The 21035-nt window shown below is 37.8% G+C and overlaps 1 protein-coding gene across 1 annotated transcript in view; it reads right to left on the bottom strand.

Annotated features, from left to right (window-relative positions):
- Window positions 1-335: 335 nt before the first annotated feature.
- MND1 (meiotic nuclear divisions 1) overlaps window positions 336-21035 on the bottom strand; it is a 41207-nt gene continuing 20507 nt past the window's right edge. Inside the window, exons 5-8 of the mRNA XM_071432700.1 lie at window positions 19483-19557; window positions 17541-17655; window positions 2199-2243; window positions 336-580 (exon numbers count right to left, since the gene is read on the bottom strand). Coding sequence (XP_071288801.1) covers window positions 474-580; window positions 2199-2243; window positions 17541-17655; window positions 19483-19557 — 342 coding nt within the window. The 3' untranslated portion in view covers window positions 336-473. The remainder of the gene's footprint in view (window positions 581-2198; window positions 2244-17540; window positions 17656-19482; window positions 19558-21035) is intronic.

The following is a 21035-nucleotide window of genomic DNA, read 5'->3' as shown; positions in this document are numbered from 1 at the left end:
AGCCTTTCTACTCACCTCCCTACTGTCCCACTGTTTTCCCTTAATGGATTATGCCTCTTTTCTATTTCATTGGTGAGACGAGGGAAAAATTCATTCTACTCCATATTGCTCCCACTTATTCCCACTCCAAAGCCTTCAACATGTTTAAACATAAATCCTTGGAGCTTCTAGCTCTTAGGACTTATCACTTCCAGTTAAGCAAAGGAAGAGTTAAATCCAGTCTCAAGACTCTGTAGTAATTATTCCCTATAACCTCTGTCCATGCTAAGCCTGTCTCACAGAAGATGCCACGAGATTTACTATCTACAGAATACAAGAAAAAAAAGGGCAACGAATATTTTTAGTCTTTTATTAACCTTAACAAAACCAGCAAATTAAAGGGTGGCCACCTTTTTTGGAGAGGATTCACATTTTAATGGCAGCTATGAATATATAACAAGCTATGTACAACTACGTCAGCCATCAACTGAACACTAATCAATGTAATCCAAATCTTCTGGGATTCCAAAACCTTTATCTATTTTGCTCTCTTCAAATCCAAATTTACGCTTGGCCCAGGACTTTATTGAAAAGATGTTATCTGTAAACAGAATGAAAAACATTAATTTTGAGTATTTAGGAAAGCATGAATTTTAGTCTCGGCTACAACAAAATCCTTCCATTTGCAGTATCTCTTGTCTGTATGATAAAGGTACATAGTGGGGAACATCATTATCAAGTAGATTTAGAACAGAAAACATAAGGCTTTTGTTAATAACCTCCAAAAGAGAGGAAATCATTTACTTAGCACCGAATAAAATTATGTTATCTTTATCTTTTCTTGCTCCTCTTTTACAAGGAGACTGAAAGCTACGATTACAGTGTAAGCCTGCTATAGTGATGAGGTAAGTGTGAGTATGCATAGTAAGTATTTTATAGGTCCTTCTTCAACTAGACACCTACTATGTGACTGTCTACAGCTATAAAAATTGGATTTAAATTTACCGTAAGGTCCATTCTAGTCCTGCGTGTTTGTTCAGACACTATTTTTTCAAAGTTAAAAACAAGACATTCAAGAAGCCTTATTTTAGTCAGGACTTCTCTTTTTAGCATCACATTACTTTAACATATACATCAATTTAACATAATTTTTCACTGCAGCATTTACTGAAACTTATTACGTCATTTTTAACACCCATAAATTGCAGCATTCCTGAAGAGAGGAAGTGTTCACTGTCTCTGCACAGCTTAGAGATTTTTTTTTTTCTTTAACCATCACACATTTGGTTTAAAACTGTCTCTTCAAAAGAAAAATATGCTGCAGCATATAACCAAATTGTCTAATTAAACAGCAAAGTACTTCTACAGGCTGAGGCACAGTTCCTTTACCTCATTCGAAGCCTTGAGAACAGCCTTGTCACCAACAGCAGAAAGCCCTGACAACTCTCAGAATACATGATTTTATTTCCCCATATGCAGTAAACAACCCAGGTATAAAATAGTCCAAAGACTAAGACAATGATATCCTGCTGCACTTGGCACAACTAATGATAGCAAGCAGTCCATCAGTAGGAGATCTATTCTAGACAAAAAATGATAAAAAATATTCTAAATAATTTTAAAAAACCATAAGGACATATAAATTGTTTGCTTTGAAAACTGGGAATGAATACAGCAAAGCTAAGCAACAACAGAAAATTGAGTTAAACTTCCATATGAATGTCATTACAGTAGCATTCCTTAAAACTATGCATCATTTTACCTGTCAAAACTGATCAATTAGTTTGAGAAATACCTACTTTGTATCAGCATCCTTCACATGGTGGCAGCAATAAGATTCCACAAAACATTCTACTCTTTAGAAAGAAATGAACATTCAGAATAGAATTAAACTATCTGAATACCTGGGCATCACCATTTCCAGTCTCTATTGATTTCCTCATCTTAAGAGATTTTAACTTATCCAAGGAAACAAGTTGCAGGATTTAACACAGTGTAAAGACAGCATCAGAAGAACAAATCTGTTATGGCATATGAAGTATATTCAGTAACAAAACTGAGAAGATGTATTCTTTTTGTTGAATCATAATAGTTTTATAAGTAAAATAAATTTCTCTATGTTTCATAAGTGAGGACTATCCTATGTCAAATTCTAATCAAATTTAAAGGTCTTTTACTGAAATTGCTCTAGTGTGAAGCTGTGTCACTGCAATACACACCAGTCCATCTGTTGGCTGCCTCCTTGGCCACTTGGTTTGTTTGGCCTGAAACAGAGAAAAACACCAACAACAATAAAAGCATACATCACAGTAAAATCATCACATAGTTTCAAGGCACAGAAACTAAATTTTTATTGATGTTATTTTTATGGAACCACACAATGTAAGGAAGTTATTCTACTGCTTCCAAACACTTGTTTTACACTTCTAAGGTTCCAGCAAGCACAAAGCTAGGTTAAAGAAAAAGAGGAATAAAGAGCATAGAAGATAACATATGAACTACTATAAATTTTAAAAGCGTATTTTAAAATAAAATAACCCTAGTTTGGTTTGCCTAGGGGCTTAATTGTCTTCACCAAGATTTGAACTAGATACATGGCCTGAAGATATCAGAGGCAACAGAGATGGAAAATATTTCATAATCCTCTCTATACATAAGTAAACCATCACATGGGTATGCATGAGTCTACACAGATAATGAGAGTGACAAGGCAGCAGTCTATCATATCAATCCAAAAGTTTATCATATAGCTCTGGAATGTCTCCACGGCTTTGAGAACCCCTCAATGAAATTAAGACAAAATAATGTTTCTGGCAATTAAACTTGGCTCATGTCCCTTAACACCATTCCAGAGCTAAACACATAATAGTAAATTACCATTACTACAAGCAGGTTTTGTATAGTTTCCATGAGACAAAACAACCAAGAAGAATTCCTCTTGGATCACCTTGCTCCCATTAAAGTAAGTACTGAATCGAATTAAGCAGGTTAGGCAGTAACGTGGGAATTTATCAGAATCATTCTGGTTCTCACGCCTACATGTAACTTAAGTTATTCCCAGTCAGTCTTGTCAGTACTTGCATAATACTCATTTGAATGGTCAGCATGAAACTTGTCTCCAGGGTACTGAGATATGAATACATTATCAGGTACCCACTGTTATACACGTTAAACTTAAAGCAAAATCAAATTATGTTGAAAAATCATCTGCTAGCACACAGGAAGGGAAGAACTCATTACTCCAACCTTAACAGTAACTGATATGAAAAATGTTTACATTGGAGTAATACACTATTTCAAAACCAATATAGTTTCTAAAATTGGCCTACAATTAGAAAGTTTGAGCACAGCACGAAGAAAAGCAAAAAAGATGAGCAAAAAACTGAGTGGGAAAGAAAATGTTATTTTTGCTTACTTGCATGCATCAGAAATTCAAGTTTAGCCTGAGAGAGGTATATTTATTTCCTTTGCTGAGTGCTTGCTGCCATCCCCACTTGTTCAGTTCCACAACTGGCAGCACTGACAACAAACTTGCAGCTAATGGCATTTGGAACAGTACCTAACCCTACTTAATGCAAGTCTGCAGAGTAAGAGCTTCCACTCATCAAGACTTTAAACGTGTGACCTCAGCATTTTTCTAAAATTCTACTGTAAAACTTGACAGCTGTATTTGACTCCAAGTAATGAAGTTTGAAATGAAGTGGAGGAAAGTGGGATGGCATTAAATTCCATGGATCCAGAGCTGTGAGGTGACAGCATCCTGGTGGTGGGTGAGCCAACCTATTCCACAGCACTTGAGAGGTCTCAGCAGAAAGCTCAGCTTTGCTGGAAGCAATTGACCAGCACAACAGTGGCAGCATGGTGCCCTCACCCTGCAAACACTGCTCATGTGTGCTAAAATATACACATGTGATCATGTGTTCTGAAAATGTGACTTCACACCTCTGCCAAAGAAAAGGCTGAGGTGATGGCAGACATAGGCTGGACAACAAGTGAGAATGGCAGTCACTGCCTAGAACCAATTGTGGCTAGAAATGAAAACATGGTAGTGACAGCAGGAAGCTATAATGAGGAAATACAGACAGATAGATAGATAGATAGACAGACAGATAGATAGACAGACAGACATATAATCCCCAGTGTCTCATGGCTACAGGTGAACATTTAGCTATCTGAAGACAAGATTTAAGCCCCTTGGGATAAGTCTTAAGTCTTGCCTATGATTGCACTGCATGCTCTTGTGTGTCTGCTGCAACCAACACCATGCCTGGAAGAGGAACAAGATAGCTGATAGTTATGGACCTGCATCTCCAGGCACAGACACCAGCCACATCTGCATCATTGCCAGCATCTTCCAGACCTCACAAGAACTGTCAGAAATTAAGAACTCTGCACTTTCACTGCTTTCAGGAACTCTTTTATAGTTGCTTGTTGGGACTTTCATTGGTTGCACCATCTGTATGTACACATGCACGGAGGATGAGGGAAAGCAGGAGTAGTAAAGCAGACACCCCCTGACACACCTACTTTATGTATGGGTGTAGCTAACTCCAAGTCATGCTACCTCTGACTGCTTGTTCTCTAGCTCCAGGGGATCACACAGCCAGGCTGGTTCTTAGACGGCACTGAAAAACAAGCTCAAGATCTGAAGAGACCAATAGCATGGGAACTCAAAAATATACACTCCAAAACAGAATCAGGACACCAACTGTGTGAAGCTGTAAAAAGGAGAAACTCAAACACAGCACTAAGGGCAGCTGGCTAATTGCCAAAACCATCAAAACCATGGAGCCCCAAACTTGGCTGGAGTCCTTCTGATCCTCCTGCTCACCAGAGCTGCTCTAACTGAACTTGATTTTTGGCAACTACTAAATAGTACTCCAGTACTGGATCTGCACAAGACAATGAAAGGCCAAATATGCAGTAGAGGTGAGCAACAGAGGAGACAACATTTTCCAGATGCTTCCAGATGTTCTCATTATCATTAGGCTCTAGTTACAGTCTGTATCTATACATCTGCATATAGGCTGACAATATATTGCTGTCTGGAAGCTGCAAAACAATCCATTTGTTCTGGACATTACATATTTATTTCACCTATTTGTGTGACAATGAATCAACAGACTTTCCCACTCCCATGTCTGCAGGATACAAGTAATTTATTTGACTAAGACACATACCTGTATCCTCTGCTGACTAATTTCAGGCACATTTGGCATTTTCTAAGGAAGAAAATGGAAGCTTGCATTTTTGTCTCCAAAACTGAACAAAGGCAACCACTGTATGTACAGCAATGCAAGGCCCAGGAGCAGCAAGACATGAAGTGCTGGTCTGTTACGTCAGCAAAACACACCTGGAAATATGCCCAAAACAGTGAAAGACTACAAGACAGAGTTATTTTGACCAGTCCTCATCAAAGTTTTTTTTCCCCTCAACTCCTAGTATCTCTGGAGAACTGCAGGGAACTCAAAAAGCCCAGATTCTGGGAGCTGAACCATTATCCCAAGCATATTGTGATTGTCCTTCTCACAGGGACAATCCACTCTATCCCCCCAGAGGAAAGCAAAGGTGTGGAAAGGAAGGTCCAGCCACAGTAAATGTCTAAAAAGAAAACAAGGGTGGGTTGGAAACATGCTTTTCAATGCAGGTAAGTGGCATTCTACCAGTGACCTGCAGGTATTTTGGAGCAGGCCAGGAGACAGAGGTGACAAAAGGGTACATGGACAGATGTCAGAGGTGCACCAAAAAGCTTCTAAAGCAAATGGAAAGCACCTGGTCAGAGTCAAGGCCAGCAGCACAGAACATCAGCACAGCAGTGTTTCTAACAAATCTCAACAGGCATTATATATTGACTCAAATCATTGTAAGGCCACAATGTTTCTGATCTGACTCAGGAAGCCCCTACAGTCATTCTCAGCATACTGCAGAACTACAGCCTCCTCTTTCCTTCTTCCCCCAGATTCTCTCACTGTTTTCACTGGAAGGGGGAAATAGTTTGAATTAAAAATCCTATTTGCATTCCAAAATTGAATGGCCAAAAGCTGTAGAAGTCTCAAATATTTCCACAGGGCAAAAATCAATTGTGATAGTTACAACCACCATCTCCTCAGAAACATTTTCCAAATGTACTTTAGGTTCTTCCTAAAAACATTTTTAAGTCTCACACATATCATTACAGGAACACTAAGGACAGTCATGGAACAGTACTCAAATTCAGATTGTAAAGGCACCGTATTACAGTTCTGGTAGCTATAGTAAAAGAAACAAAACAAAACAAACCAATGGCCAGAACCAGCTCAAAATCACCTGAGCCGGCAGAAATGAACAAAGAGCTGTCGCTTTCTCTGATCTCCTAGATCCTACTCTGGCATTTTCTGGATAACTTTAAGGACTTCTAGGTCCAGGAACCTCTACTTCCCCAGAATAACAAAAGCTAATTGTATTTATAAAGCTTACACACTTGAGTGCCAGTTCTGACCTACCACAACTAATGCCACAAGAAAATGGTATGGACTTCCTCACTTAAAAGGCACGTGACTGCAGAGGGAATTAGCACCTTCCCAAGGAGAGAGTCACCCATCAGCCTGTAGGGTGTTAGCAGATACATGCAAAATACAACTGCAATCTTCAGCATGTGGGCAAGGGAGTAATTTTACAGCATGGATCACAATTCCTCTGCATGAAACACAGGGAACAGCTGCAACTGTTCTCAGGGACCAGGGAGGATTATTAGCCCAAAGGTTCCCAATCTCTCTCGTGAAACTGGTCAGGGTAAATTACGTGCATTAAGTGGATTTGAATTCCTGTAATAAATATGCATTCACTTAGACCGAATTCAAAGATGAAAAATGGCAACTACAGTAGGAACATGTAAACTTGAACCTCTCATGACTCTGGATAACCCTCTGCAGAAGGCAGTGGATAATCATTCTCCTGCACATAGGTTGCCCTTACTTTCCAGAAACATTACCTTGCCATCACGACAGTGACAGACTTGTTTTCCTACTTCTCCTGGGGCAGCATCACTATAATATCCTGTGACACAGTTTCCAAAATTCTTTCCACTACTGAAAACATCTCATGCAAATAAAGATCCCATCTCCAAAGGCCAGGGTAGAAGGTGAGCAGAGAAATTATATACCTGTCATCCACAGAAAGTACAAAAGGTTATTGCCTAGTAATTCCTACCCACCTGTCCATTCACAAACTGACATACACCACAGGCTCTGATCAAGAGCCCATGACTTGCCATTGGAGACTATTTATGGAAATGATGTGATGAAGTGGCTTCTTAAGGTCCATATTTGAGTATCCTTGAGAATAAGGAATCTACAACACTGTCAACAGGCTGAATTGCAATGTGGCAAGAAGAGCTTTACAAGAATGTTTTGTAACCCTGTACCAGGCAGATATGTCCATACTATTGGAAATCTTTATCCTCCCCCATGCTTCCTCTTATAAACAGAATAAAGAGCTGCCGTGTAGAAAAGTGATAGCACATCAGAATTCTGTCAACTCCTTTGAATCCAAAATAACACATCACTCCTCCCCCATACTCCAGTATCCTACACAACACTTTTCCTCACAATGTTAATCAACAGGTCATAATGCTTCAGAATTCATTACTAAATTCAAGTCAATGTGTAAATATGATTTCTCATTTAAATGGCATCACAAACTCAACTCAACTTTTTATACTGACTTATTTTAGACTCTGAATAAAGTTTCAGCACTACAAGAAAAAGCACTGACAGTTATGAATGCTAGCTACTGGTCTACAACTATTCTGAAAAGCATAGAACACAATATAAGCTATTTAAGACAGAAAAATACTCAAGAATAGTGGATATATAAATTAACAAAATCAGCATTTCTGCTGCAACACCACTGTATATATGCTTGAAAATGAACCTGAGCAAATAGATATCATAGTGCCAGTCTTGTCTACCTGGTGAGATGTAGCAGTGCACAGTAAAGCTACTAAGAAGCTGATTCACATTGCTGAGAATATGCTTTTAAAGGGTCTGTGATCTCTGTCAGTGTGTTTGAAAAAAGTGTCAAGTCTCATCAGCAAAAAACTCCCTCTGTCCTGTATGAAAAGGTCACACTGTCAAATTTCATCAGTATGTACACAGGGTCTCCTTGAAAAATGTCCAACAGAATTTATCAGAATTGTTACCAAAAAATTCCTCTATGCAAGACATGCTCTGGCACTTAAGTTTACTATACTCATGTACCTACAGAAAAAGACCATTTACCTTTCAAGTGTTGTACTTGAAAATCCACACTAAAATCTTAGTTGCATAACTAAATTTTCATCCAAAGAGCAGAGGGAAGCAAAGAGCTTGCAAAACAGAAACAAGCACACCAACTTGATTCAGGGCTGATTCAGGTCTCGCTGACACCACTCTGTTTTTCTTGCACTGGACAACTCTTCCTTCCCCACTTCATTCACTAATAGATGCCACACCTTCAGCACAGCTAAAGGAACTTGCACACTTCTGAGCTGCTGAATTGTATTTCACAAGGAGGCCCATGCCAGGGCACCATGGTTTTTGGGCAGATGTGTATTGCAATCTGCTGTGACTTCACGTGTCACAGACGTTGTAGAGAAGAGTCTGGAAGGCATCGCAAGAGGTTCTCTGGTCTCTGTCACCACAACTCAAAGTATGTTCAACTTTTCCTATACCGTTTCTGAGGTATTTGTTGCCTGTTTTTAAGGTTTCCAATTTTCTGGCCCTACAATTTAGGGCTATTACTTTTTGCCCTCTTCTCCATGAACCTGAGTAACAGGCTGCCGCTTTTCTTTTCTCGAGGAGATACAGATATGCACAACCCACTAAGAACCATCTTCTTTTGAGCCCTATTTTTGTAAAGCTTTTTTGTCTCTTAGAATGTGATTGCTCAATATCCTTTTCCTCCACTCTGAGCACTTAGTTACATGAATATATGAATGCTTTGAAATAAATTAGGCTATATCCAGGTAGGATATCCAACACTGACACTGTGCTACAGCTGAAGCCATGCTCAAGCCTTTAGTGCCACACTTTCTGCCTTGAGCAGAAAGATTATTTTATACATCTCATTATGGGTTATATCACTGCTTTTGTATCTTAGTGTAGGGGTTTTTCTTGGCACAACAAGAATTCTTATATTCAATTCTGACATCTTTTTTCAAATCCTCCCCACTTAACCAACTGCCTCAGATCATTTGTGTAGCACAATATCCTTGAATACAGGTAACAGCCTTGCACTTGCCACTACCAACTACTATCCATTGTTTATTAGACCATCTTTGCAGTTTATCATGATCATTTTGAAATCACATTCTGTCCTTTGTCCGTACAGTCTCTCCTATTGTCATCATCTGCAAATATAACAAAAGAACATCTTCTATTGTATTATTCAGCTCATTAATATAAACACTGAGCAGATGCACACACATGACAGACAACATTACAGAGCTTCATCAACTCCACCACCCTTTCTGATACTGATACATTATAAAGTAGTTTGAGATTTCACACTACTGCTGTTTCATCAGGATTATATTTCCCTACCTTCCTTAAAACAGTGTCATGCAAAACTGACTCAAAACACCAAAGACAAACTTCCCCCAATCTACAAAGATCTCATACAGTGGCAGAGAGAAAACTTCTGTGTTGTTCTAGCTGTTTCCAAATTGGTTTTCTGTTTCTGAATTTTTCTCCGATATCCTTCTCTTATCAGTGAAACTAAGTCATATGACATTAAAGTGAGAAGGGAAGAAAAAACACTGTTTCCACACTGTCAAATGTGCCAACATTAGTCTTGCACTTACACAACCTGCCCTGAAAAATCTTCTGTTAAATGGCACAGGACAAGGTATCTATATTAGGAAAATACAGTCATTATCCAGAAAAACCCATAATGAAAACATAACATACCATCCCATAAAATATAGGAAATATTTTAACATAAAAGATTAGCAATACATTTCTTTAAGCAAGGGCAGGGAAGACCTCAATTTGACAGTCCTGCATGTTAGCAGTAAAGACAATGAACTAAAATCCACAATACCCTTCCTGATCTAATTTTGCATGTCAAAGTCATGAAAATATAAAGGCCTGTACATTCCTTCAAATATCTCTGTAACTTTATCAAAATTATCTGAATGAGTGCTACCATACACAACAAACTTAGCAGGTCTAACCCTGGAAGACAGAAGCAAAATACTTACTCCACAAAAGCCTTTTTGTTTCATATATAAATGGATCTATAGATTAGATCCTTTCATCAGAGCACTCCTAAATAGAAGAGTGTCATAAATGAAACCATAAGCCAATTCACTCCTAAATAAAAGTGTCATAAACATAGCCATAAGTAGCCATTTTCCACATCACAAATTTTATCAAGTGTCTACCATTCCCAAGCAGTTCAACAGCTTTTGCCATAAGGATTTACTGGCAGAGACAATAAAGCTATTCCTATATACTTCACCTATGAGCCTCTCACTTTAACTATTTTTCTGTCATTCCAATATAAACAAATAAGAAACAAAATAAAGAAAAATAACAAAAATATATCTTGTGAGTGTTCTCATTTGATTTAAAGAAAAAGCAACCTTCCAGAGTGGCAAATTCATTTAAGCAGGGTGTTTGCTACATATATTATCTAAAGATTTGGTCCTCCAACTGCCTTCTTTCTGAGTGTCCAAGAAAAGCTCCACTGACAAAAAACAGCTTTTTGCTTAACTAGCTAAAATGCAGCTTCATTTTAAAGAAAGTTGGCTTAAGTTGACACTCCCTAAGAATAGTCTGGCTAGAATGTGTTTGAGGTATAAAAACACAAGTATGCATAAGTCTAAATATTTAGGACAATTTCTCATTGCAGAGTAACCTCTTATCTAAAGATCAAACACAGAGACAGAGAAATTCTCTGAAACGCAGAGAATAAGGGCCTTTTGCTGAAAGCCAAATGACCCTTCTGGAGTTAAGCTCTCCAGCTTCAGCCAAAAGCCCCACATTTCACTTTAAGCTTTGTGCCTTAGGTATGTATGTACAGATACTTCCTAATTTGCCCAGTTTGACCTGGTGGCCCTTCACTCATTATTCTTCATGGCTGTTATATTTTCCTTCTTTTCTAAGTGCCAAAAGCTGATCACTCATTTACATAGTCCTGTTGCTCCCTCATTCAAGTTTTTTCAAATCCATTTTCTAACAGTTCAATTCATTGCAGAGTTCATGAAAATCCCCTTATGAAAATTCATCATCTGTTCCTAGTTGGTCAGAAGACCCCTGGGTGCTCTTCAGAGATTACCACACGACAGACATTCTGTGAGGTACAGGACAAATGACCACGTGGATGAAAGTCTTGTGAAGAAGGCAATAAAAGACTTCTTCAGATTTTCTGGATGGAAAGAGAGATTTCAAAGACCTCAGGAGAGTCCATCACAAGATACGGGCATCTACACCATTAGTTCCTAACTTGAGCTGATAACTTATCAGCTGGTGAACTTCAGCACTGGAATGAAGGAAGGGCCAAGGTGAGAACTCTTTAACTTGCTTTTGTCAGGGAAGGTCCTTAAGCCATTACATTACAGCCTCTGGTAATCACAGCCAGATTCTGCTTAGTAAGTGTTTCCTTAGTCAAAGAATCAGCCTTTTCAATATCTGAAATGCAAGCAAGCCTCCTTTGATTTTCAAGATAAAAAAAATAGAAGGGCTGAAGATAAAGGAGCAGATACTCTGCTCAAATTGGCAATTCCATCCAGTTTCTTATGATTACCAAAGGAGCTTGGATCAGTAATCGAAGTACACATTTGTACCTCCATTCATTAAGTACCCTGTTCCTTTTCTCAACTTTACTTAACAGCTAAAATTTTAGCATTACTGTATGAAACTATGTTCACATTCAAGTACATTTATTATTCCTCATTCTTTCTAGAAACTAAGTTATGTTTAGTTTTCATAAGTTTGATTTATATTTTAATGTAGTTTTTGAACAAGTAATTTAATTTGTCAACCTTCCAAATGAATGACAAGCCATTCCAAGAACAGTAATAGGGAGCAGGGGAAACGAAACAAAATTCTTAGTTTGTTGAGAACAGTAGAGTAAACATGTCCTTTTGTTACTGGTGCACATCTATATATACTCTGGTACTCCATGATGAAGGAGGAAAAAAGGCGTGGGTGTGTGAGCTGTGTAGTTTTGTTTTGATTAGTAGCAGATAGCCTGCAAGCTACATATATGAACATCCATTGTCTACTTCCTGTCATATTCTCACCCAGATGCTCTGGAGATGGCTATATTAAATATATAATACTCTGTAAGATGAGACTCATTAAAAAAGGAGTTCTTGCTTTTATAACCATTATTTTTCTATGTACTTTTAAGCAAGTGTCTGATTCACTCCAAAGAAAGCTTAGTTTAACCCACTAAGACAAACTTAAATGTGAGTGAAGACACAAGTCTACCTTCAGCAGAATGACTAATTTCCAACTGCAGACCTCTGTTAATGGCATTGCTGCACAAACTGTAAAAAGCACAGCTTGTCTCTCAGATGCCAGGTGCATATTTCATGGTCAGTAGCTAGGAAATATCCTCCTAATTGCAAACTGAACATACTGCATCTAAAAGTGATTAAAAAACCATTTTCTCTAAAGGCTTCATCTGTACACTATTGATCTTGGTGGCACCTAGACCAGGCACAAAATTATTTGTAGATTTCCACTTTTCCAAGTGGAAACACTCAATTTTTTTAAATTGTTTATTAGCTGATATTGCTGACAAGGCTTTTTAGTTTAAACCACCTTTCTGATCCAATTTCTGAACAATAATCCATTAAACCATTCGTAAGTTATTAGCATTCTAACACATTTTGAGTAAAACTGATGCAACTCATTTTAAAGTCTCTCCATTAGCCAGGATAGTCCAATCTTCATTTAATTTCTTCACTACTGTTTCTCTTCTGAGAACAGGAACTATTCCTAGCATTAGTAAGAATGTCCCAAAGAATCTAACTCTTAGTGCTAAAGTTTTTGTAACATGAAGTACATCTGCATATGCAACATATTTTCAAATTGATTTGAACATTAGAGAATAGCTGGGTGTATCAACAAAAAAACCAACCCCCAAACTATGCACTCAAAAAATCTAAATAAACATTAACTTTTCAGCATTAACCTTTCAGATATTAAGATGAATGAAAAAACTGAACAATACAGAACTATTTTCTCATACTGTCTATATACCCTGACAATTCCTCTGTTTGTCAAGCTAATATTTTCTTTGTTTAGAAACATCAGAATTAGAAATTTCTGAAGGACCTAAAAGGAAAAAAAAGACATTTTCAAATACATATAACATGACATTTTCATGGTATTCAGTAAAGTCTGGATGTTTTATCAAAATTTATTTTCACAGAATCATGTAAATATTAATTTTAGAAAATAACTTGAACTGGACTGGCAGTGATGCCTCTGAGACCACACATTCAGAGAGTCAAAAGAGTAACTATGTGGATATCTGTAGTTTAAAATTGTGTCCATTTGAACCCCTTGTCTCTCTTGTTACAGGATAAAAATAAACAGAGAGAGCTAAAGTAAAAAGGCTGACACCAAAATTGCTACATGTGTTGTATCTGGTAGTTTGCTAATTTTTGAGAAAAAAAGTTTGCCTAGACATGTTCAGATCACTGTTTTAAAGGTAAAAGCCTAAGACATAAAAGTTATCAGTAACCAGACATTCTAAAAACATGCTAAATCAAAAAGGAATGCTGACAGGCAAGATCCCAGGCCCCATAAATATTAGCAATCATACCACACAGAAGTCACTGCAGGCAGTATGTAACTATTCCTGAGAGAGCTGCCCTATCCAAAGGCACACAGTAACAAAGCATGGCTATTGTGTAAAAAAAAGCAAAGGCCTAACAATGTTTTAATAATTTTAATTCCTCTTATTACAGTGAAAGAACAAAAGTTTGAAATTCTAGAAATGTTTATTTTACAGTGAACACTGAAAGTGTTTAGCTGTTTCCAATTACAAGCTGACCAGCAACTCAGAGGAAAGTCCCTACCATTTATACACTTATGTTGCCAGACAAACTTTTCTATAAAATTAATTATGAGAAAAATTTTATTAGCTCCTAAACACCTCTCTCTGGCAGGCAGAAAGAATTAAACATATGCAGAAGGGTAATCTTGATATTAGGTGGAGCTTTTTCTGTTGACTTTATGAAAATCTGCATCAACTATGAACTATTGTAAGCTTGCACTCTCCATGGCTTTGCTGTCTACCATAACCTTTAGAGAATCTAGCAGCATCATCTCTCCAACTCTGCATACACGCATACCATGTCACAAAAGGAGACAAATCTCTCTACAATGGCTGCTCTCCCATGAGAATATATCCCACCTACAAAGACCTGTCTCAAAGGTGAGAAACAATCTCCATCTGAAGCAGGGTCACAAGTTGACTAGAAAAGTATAAAATCCCACTATTTGTTTGGCTTTTTTTACTTCAAATTATTCTCGTCAGTTTTACTGCCTTTGAGAAATAATTTATTAATCAATGCTAACTCACAGAAGGTGTCTTAAACAACATTATCAAGTGGCAAAGACAAACTTCTGAACTGCAGACTTTTTTTTTAGAAAAAAATCCACATATTCTGCTGTTCTAGATATATTTCTACAATACTGTTCCTGTAAAATGGAATTATCAGAATATATCCACAAGACCAGACTATTACGTAGCTTCCTCTAGTGGTCAGTCCCTAAATCTTGTTGCTTCTGCTATTTACTGTAGTTACACACAAATCTGTGTTCAAATGCTGTAAATTTGAGAAGGCATTAAAATTTATACTGCAATGTACCTCTAATACAAAAGCCAAGGAAACTAAGCCAAAACTTAGAGCAAAACATTTGTTAGTTGACACTAAAACAGTGAACTAGCTAAACAGTGAAGTCAGCAAAAACCAGAGTTATTAGTTTTCCCATTTGCACCCTTGTGAATATGCATTATAATATATTTAGTTACATGGTCAAGTTTGACTTTCCCACCATGAGACTCAGGAAGTAAAGACAGATGTTCAGTTTTTAGCTGAGTCTTCAGATATTTGCTATGAATCATTCAAACTTTTGTTTTGACCCTGAAAATTATGTATGTATGTGTGCGTGTATGCATGCACGTTTTAATGAGCCTTGCTGCTGTGCAACTGGTTTCTTTCTGCAAAACTCAGCTGAGGGAGGGGGCAACTTAAAAGACACAGCAAAGCATTCACCAAATTTGAAGGCCACTGAAAACAGATGACAACTTGATATAGCCCTAAAATACCACCAAGAAGAATCAAGGCAGCTCTCTGTCATACAGGATGAGAAATTAAGAGGATGAAATTTTACACTGGGCATCAGGAAGATTTCCTTACAGGTTGAAGTCATTAAGGAGGACGAGAGAAAACCCAAAGGTAGAAAGTGACAACTGCCTGTTACTAAATATATTTTATTGAATATATTTTACTGAATATATTTATTCAACTGTTAAAAAGAGTGTGATTACATAACACAACAGCCATCTCTAACTCTAAAATAAGGTAGTTAGAAATCTGCTCAGGTGATTTAACTGAAAATAATGCCAAGGGTTATGTTATCTAAATTGTACAGACGTAGAAAATCGTATCACCCATGTGCAGTTTGAAAATCTGTGAATGAGTAGCTTTTATAATATGGCTTTTTTCTGTGAAACAGCAGCAATAACTTTTATGTCCAGCTGAATGCATTTCATTGCCTGAGATTCTTTATTGCTTTCTTACTTTTGCCTTTGCACTTTTCTGCACTCTGGAACCAAAAGAAATCCCCCTCAACCTTTTTTTTTTTTTCTTTCCATCTCTTCTATAAAGCCTGTCAACTTCCATTCAGCTCTGACAAGGGCATTAACTCCCCAAAACTGACACCACCATTTACTCATTCATACATTGCCAGCAACAATGCATACTGCCAGTGTAGCAATGCCTGACAAAACATATAATGAAGCAGAAACTTAATTTTAAGTTCAAGGACAAATTAATTTTGAAACACTACTGCATATTCCCCTGGGAAGCCTACAGGTAGCTCAACAGTGCCAACCTCACAAGTGCCTTAAATGCTCATCCCTCCATCACAGAAATTCACACGGAGCTTCCACACATTTGGACAAAAAAACCCAAATGCACAACATACAGACAAAAGACAAGGGCATGACTGAAGCACTAAGTATTACATTTCCTTCCCTTTTTTTCTTTCTTTCCAAGATACCAGTCTGCATGTTACCAGCTAATGCAGCTTGCCCTAGCATTGCAGCTGTGATTTGCTCCCTTGTGCCATATTTAGAAACGTGCTCACTGTGACTGTTTCAAAAGAGGCTCTCAAACCATTCTGTGGGATGCTGACTGTAAGGGTACCTCAGCAGTTAAAATACCTGATGTTACACATCCCTCTGCTGTTGGTATCTGCCTAACCTCATTCATTTTTACAGTTGGAATCAGCTGGAATGTCTCTTCTCCTCAGGAGAGCAGGCAGCAAGGGATTTACAGCACAGTAACTAACCTCAGGTCTCAAGTTTGCTTATTCCCTGGCATACCATTACATCCTTGGGGAAAGATAACACAGCTGACAAAAAATGTCACAGCTCCTCAAAATAAATAGTATCTGTCCAAATTTGGAGAGTGCTGCCAACTCTGTTTATGTTCCTGGCTTTCTCTCAAAACAGCTCTAAAGCTGTGGACTTTGTTAGTAAAATAAGAAAGGAGAAAGATTTAGCCACATCTCTTTTCAGAAAAAGTTTTGTGCCTGTTTCTCGTCACTTTGTAAAAGCTTTTTGGCATTACAGCAACCTGAATATGCAGTGGTGCTTGGGTAGCAATGTAAGAGCCTAATAAATAAAACATGAAAGCTGCAGTAGAGAAAATTCAGTAAAATTTCATGCATGCTTTTCATTTTTCATGCTAAGGATCAAAATATTAAGTGCATTTCAGTGCCAAATTCTATATTAAAGTCACTCATGATTCTCTGTATTCCATTAGAGTTAGAAACTCCAACCAAAACCCAGCATGTCAGAGACAGTACAGTCAGTCAAGATTGTGATAACCTACTTTCATCTAAGTGACAATTAAGCATCTCTAATGAAATGCTTATGTTTCAAACAGGCAAGACAAAGTAGAAAGATACCAATCTTAACAGCATGGAACTGAAGGCAAATGGGAGCTAGAGACTCCTCCTCCCACACACATTCTAGGGTACAGCACAACTTATAGAATTAACATGGTTCTGGAAAGGATGATCCTGATGTTAATTCTAAAGCATCAGAGTATTTTAATTATAGGATTGTTTCTCAACTGCTCAGGTGGTGGCAGAGTAAGTATCAATAAACTTCCTCATGTTTAACAGAACAGAACATAAAAAAGAAATGGTCAGTGTACCTGTTTTGTATTGCTCAGCTTTAAAAAGAAAAGCAGTTATTCTTTGACTAACTTCTGAATACCAGATTTTAGGCTAAAGAAGTGCAGAACTTTTCAGGCAAAGGATCACTTGAAACAATGCACAACTTACGCATCTCTTCAACCACGTCTGGATCACATTCTCTGTATTTGTCTATTTCTGTCTTTAGCTGCTCTTTTTTCTGCCGAAGGGCAGCAAGTTCCTTCAGCAGAGCTGCACGATCCGCCTGAGGATTCAAAGGATGTTGGGAGATACAAAAAACCCCCAAATATTAAAAACAGTAATTATCACCCAAAGTTTTTTTAAAAATAAAAATATACACTTAAAATTTAAAAGCTGCTTTCACTACTGCTTTCTGTCTCTGAACTACTTGAGCATTTTATTTTATTACATAGAATTCTCAGAGATATTAAATGATACTGAATACCAGCTGGAAGGAAAAAAGGCCAAAATGTATCAATAAAAGAACAATTTTCTACAACCTTTAAACCATGGTTTAACAATGGTTTAACAAACTCCAAAGAGATCTCTTAATTATTTGGCTTAAAGGTTAAGCAGTATTTAGGAGTGCTAGTCTCGTAATTAAAGACGGCATTACAGAAAAACCTACCATCCACCCTTCCACAAATTGAGATGCTGTGTATCAACACCCTCTGAATTTGTCTTTTTTTCTTTTGCACACCATTTAAGAACAATGGTCTCAAAAATAAATTCATGCATTTATGACATGGTAGTCTTTGCTAGGATTGTACGCAATATTGACCTCAAAGATTCTATTGATCAATAAGAATCTGCAGACACTGACTCAACATGAGCTCTCCGACAGCCAGCTCAGCACATACTTCTAATTCAGTCTGTAGCTACAGACAAACACTGGAACTGGCTGATATTCAAATAACTCAAGCTAGGGTAGCCTAGAAGAGCCAGATTGCATGAGTTTGTAAGCCATCGAGATTTTACCAATGGCAATCTCCATGGTAACCCAGCAGTCTGAGGTGTTTGTGGATTTGGGATTTTGTTTACAGTTGTTGGGTTTTCCCCCCACAAACTTCCATATTCCCAGTGCTTTTGCCAACAGTTTGGATTCAGCATGTTCTGAAAATGCAGAACGGAAATCAAAAGTTTCCAGATGCTGAGGTATGGAGGTGAGATGCTTGGAGACCTACATTGCAATCTAGATTTTTTAGGACTTCTTCTTGATGTATAATCAGGAATGAAAATGTTGGAAACATCAGCCAGAACAGGATTTCCAGACCAATAGCTGTCTGTAGGGCACGCCACATGCTGGAGAATCCCAAGGCTGAAACAGTTTGTTTGGAAACATGACAAGCACAATTATGAGAAACTTGCCTGTGATTCCTGATTACAGTCCATTGTGAATGAATGAATAAAGAATCCCCATTAAAGACACTGCCAACAAGCAGGTTTTAATTGAATTTGTGGAACTGCAACATTAACAGAGTTTGATGGCAAGGTTCGCTCTATTCCTTACTAGATAAATGAAACATACATAGGGAAAACCTAGAGTATTTCTACAAAACAGTTTGGATTTGAAGATTTGGCACTTCCCTACAAAATTCAATTCCTCCTGAAAGCTTCTGGCTGTGCGTGTTTATTGGATGTTTAAATCACTTCAGACTGAGCATCTCAGAGCAAGTCAGCAACTTAGAATACCACACAAAGTATTTCTAACTAATATGTTGGTTATGACAAACAGGAAGCCTAGATATATTTTTTTCAGTGTTAACAGCTTCAGCAGCAAAGAGCACTGGGCTTACATTACTGCTCAGAACAGTAATTTAGGAAACTATATTACAAAGAAGTTGAAAAAAACCCAAACCAACATCTAAGTTTGTAGTTACCAGATCTGGCAGTTCAGCACCCTTTGGCAACTCTGGTACAGGCCTCTGGGTAGTTCAAGTTTTAAGATACTTTTATATCTGAAAACACCTGGAAGTACTACATTAGTATTTACAAGAAGTACATACTTGTAGCACTACATACTTGTAGCACTATTTCCTTGTAGGATTATGTCCCCCCCAAAGCAACTTACAGTATCTTCACGTCCAATTTTTGACTTCCCGATGCTTTTTTCTAAAGCCTCTTTTTTCTGACTGCTTTCAGCAAACTAATAAAGAAAACAAAGTACAAAATAAAACTTTTCCAGTAACATTAGACACAGCTATAAAAAGTGCATAAATATTAATGTATTTAAATAAACAAGTGACTATATCTTTTTAAAATACATGTGTTTAAAAAATAATTAAATTTTAAAATACATGTGTAACTTTTGTAATAAAAATAAAGACAAAATAAATACAAAAGTGCCAAAATATAAATCTGAGGCTCTGACCCACAGAGAAGAATTACAGGAAACAACCTCAAGTCTAAGAAATATTTATTCCCGTGGCACATAATCTTGTTATATACTGCATGTTCAGCATGGGACTAAAATCCTATTTCATACCATAATCTGGCATCTCTATGTAAAGGACCCCCTAACATGGAGGCTTTGGATCTGATGATTTCCTTTGGTCCTTTTCCAGCTGTCCCTATTCATCGGAAGCAGTGACAAAAGCTGCAGCAGCTCCACCTGCTCAGCTGTGGATACCGGTGTTCCCAAAGTCTGGTATGCCACTGGCACAGCCCCAAACCCTTTTACATGCTGATGAACAGAAGCCTCTGTTCAAAGGCATGCAAAGCTGTGGCCCCCTTTTACTGTGTGGCCCTTGCACTGCCAGACCTCACAGAGATCCCTTCCTTCAAGCCCAAGGCAGAGGAATCTCACAGGGCTGGTGTGAATAATCCTTCCATTTTTCTGTAACATCAGGAGAAATAATTTGCCAAGAGAGAGCTCTCTCCATTAACCTCCCACCCATCTTGAACCAGGCCTTTCCAGTTCAGTTGGCAGTTTTCCAGAGATACTTTGGAAACTCTTAAGCTGAGCAGGACTATGACTCGACCCCCAGGGACACCATACTCAGCATCAGACAAAGCACCTTGAAATATTAAATGAGATGAACGAGAATGAAAAAAAAAAAATTCTAATAAAACACAGTTACTGCATTGAAACCAACACAAAAGAGGAAAAAACGAAACAACAGCATGCTTTTTGAGTACCCTTTGTTTTAGTTTTAAAACTAAAGCACTAACCAGTATACCAATATATCACACTAACTGTGAAAAGAACAGCTGTCAGAGCTCAGCTTTTACTCTGCTCTACCCCAAGATCCCCCACAGGAGTCCTCCACTTCTACATTCCCTTTCTCACTGAGGATCCCACTGAGTGCAAAAGCATTCCAAGATATTTCTTGCAATCTCCAGCCTTGATAATTTAACCATATCACTAAAATTGTGCAGCTGATATAAATACATTCATGCAATACAAACTGCACTCCTTTGGAGGTACAATCACTTCTCAATTTCAATTTAAACTAATGTTTGGTCCGTATTTTCAGAATACTAAATGTAAATGCATGATAATATCAGGCAGAGCTAACTGCCAAGTCCTGAAGATCAGTCATAACAGTAAAAACAAACTCCATACTGGTGGTCCATAAAGATTACGATACAGCCCAACTGCAGCTCACTGAGTTTAGTGGTTCC

Source organism: Agelaius tricolor, unplaced genomic scaffold (genome assembly GCF_023055355.1).
Source record: "Agelaius tricolor isolate 1412-34295 unplaced genomic scaffold, bAgeTri1.0.p SCAF_8, whole genome shotgun sequence".
Taxonomy (NCBI): Eukaryota; Metazoa; Chordata; class Aves; order Passeriformes; family Icteridae; genus Agelaius; species Agelaius tricolor.
Note: the sequence above shows the minus strand (reverse complement) of the source record. Positions and strands in the feature narration are given on the sequence as shown.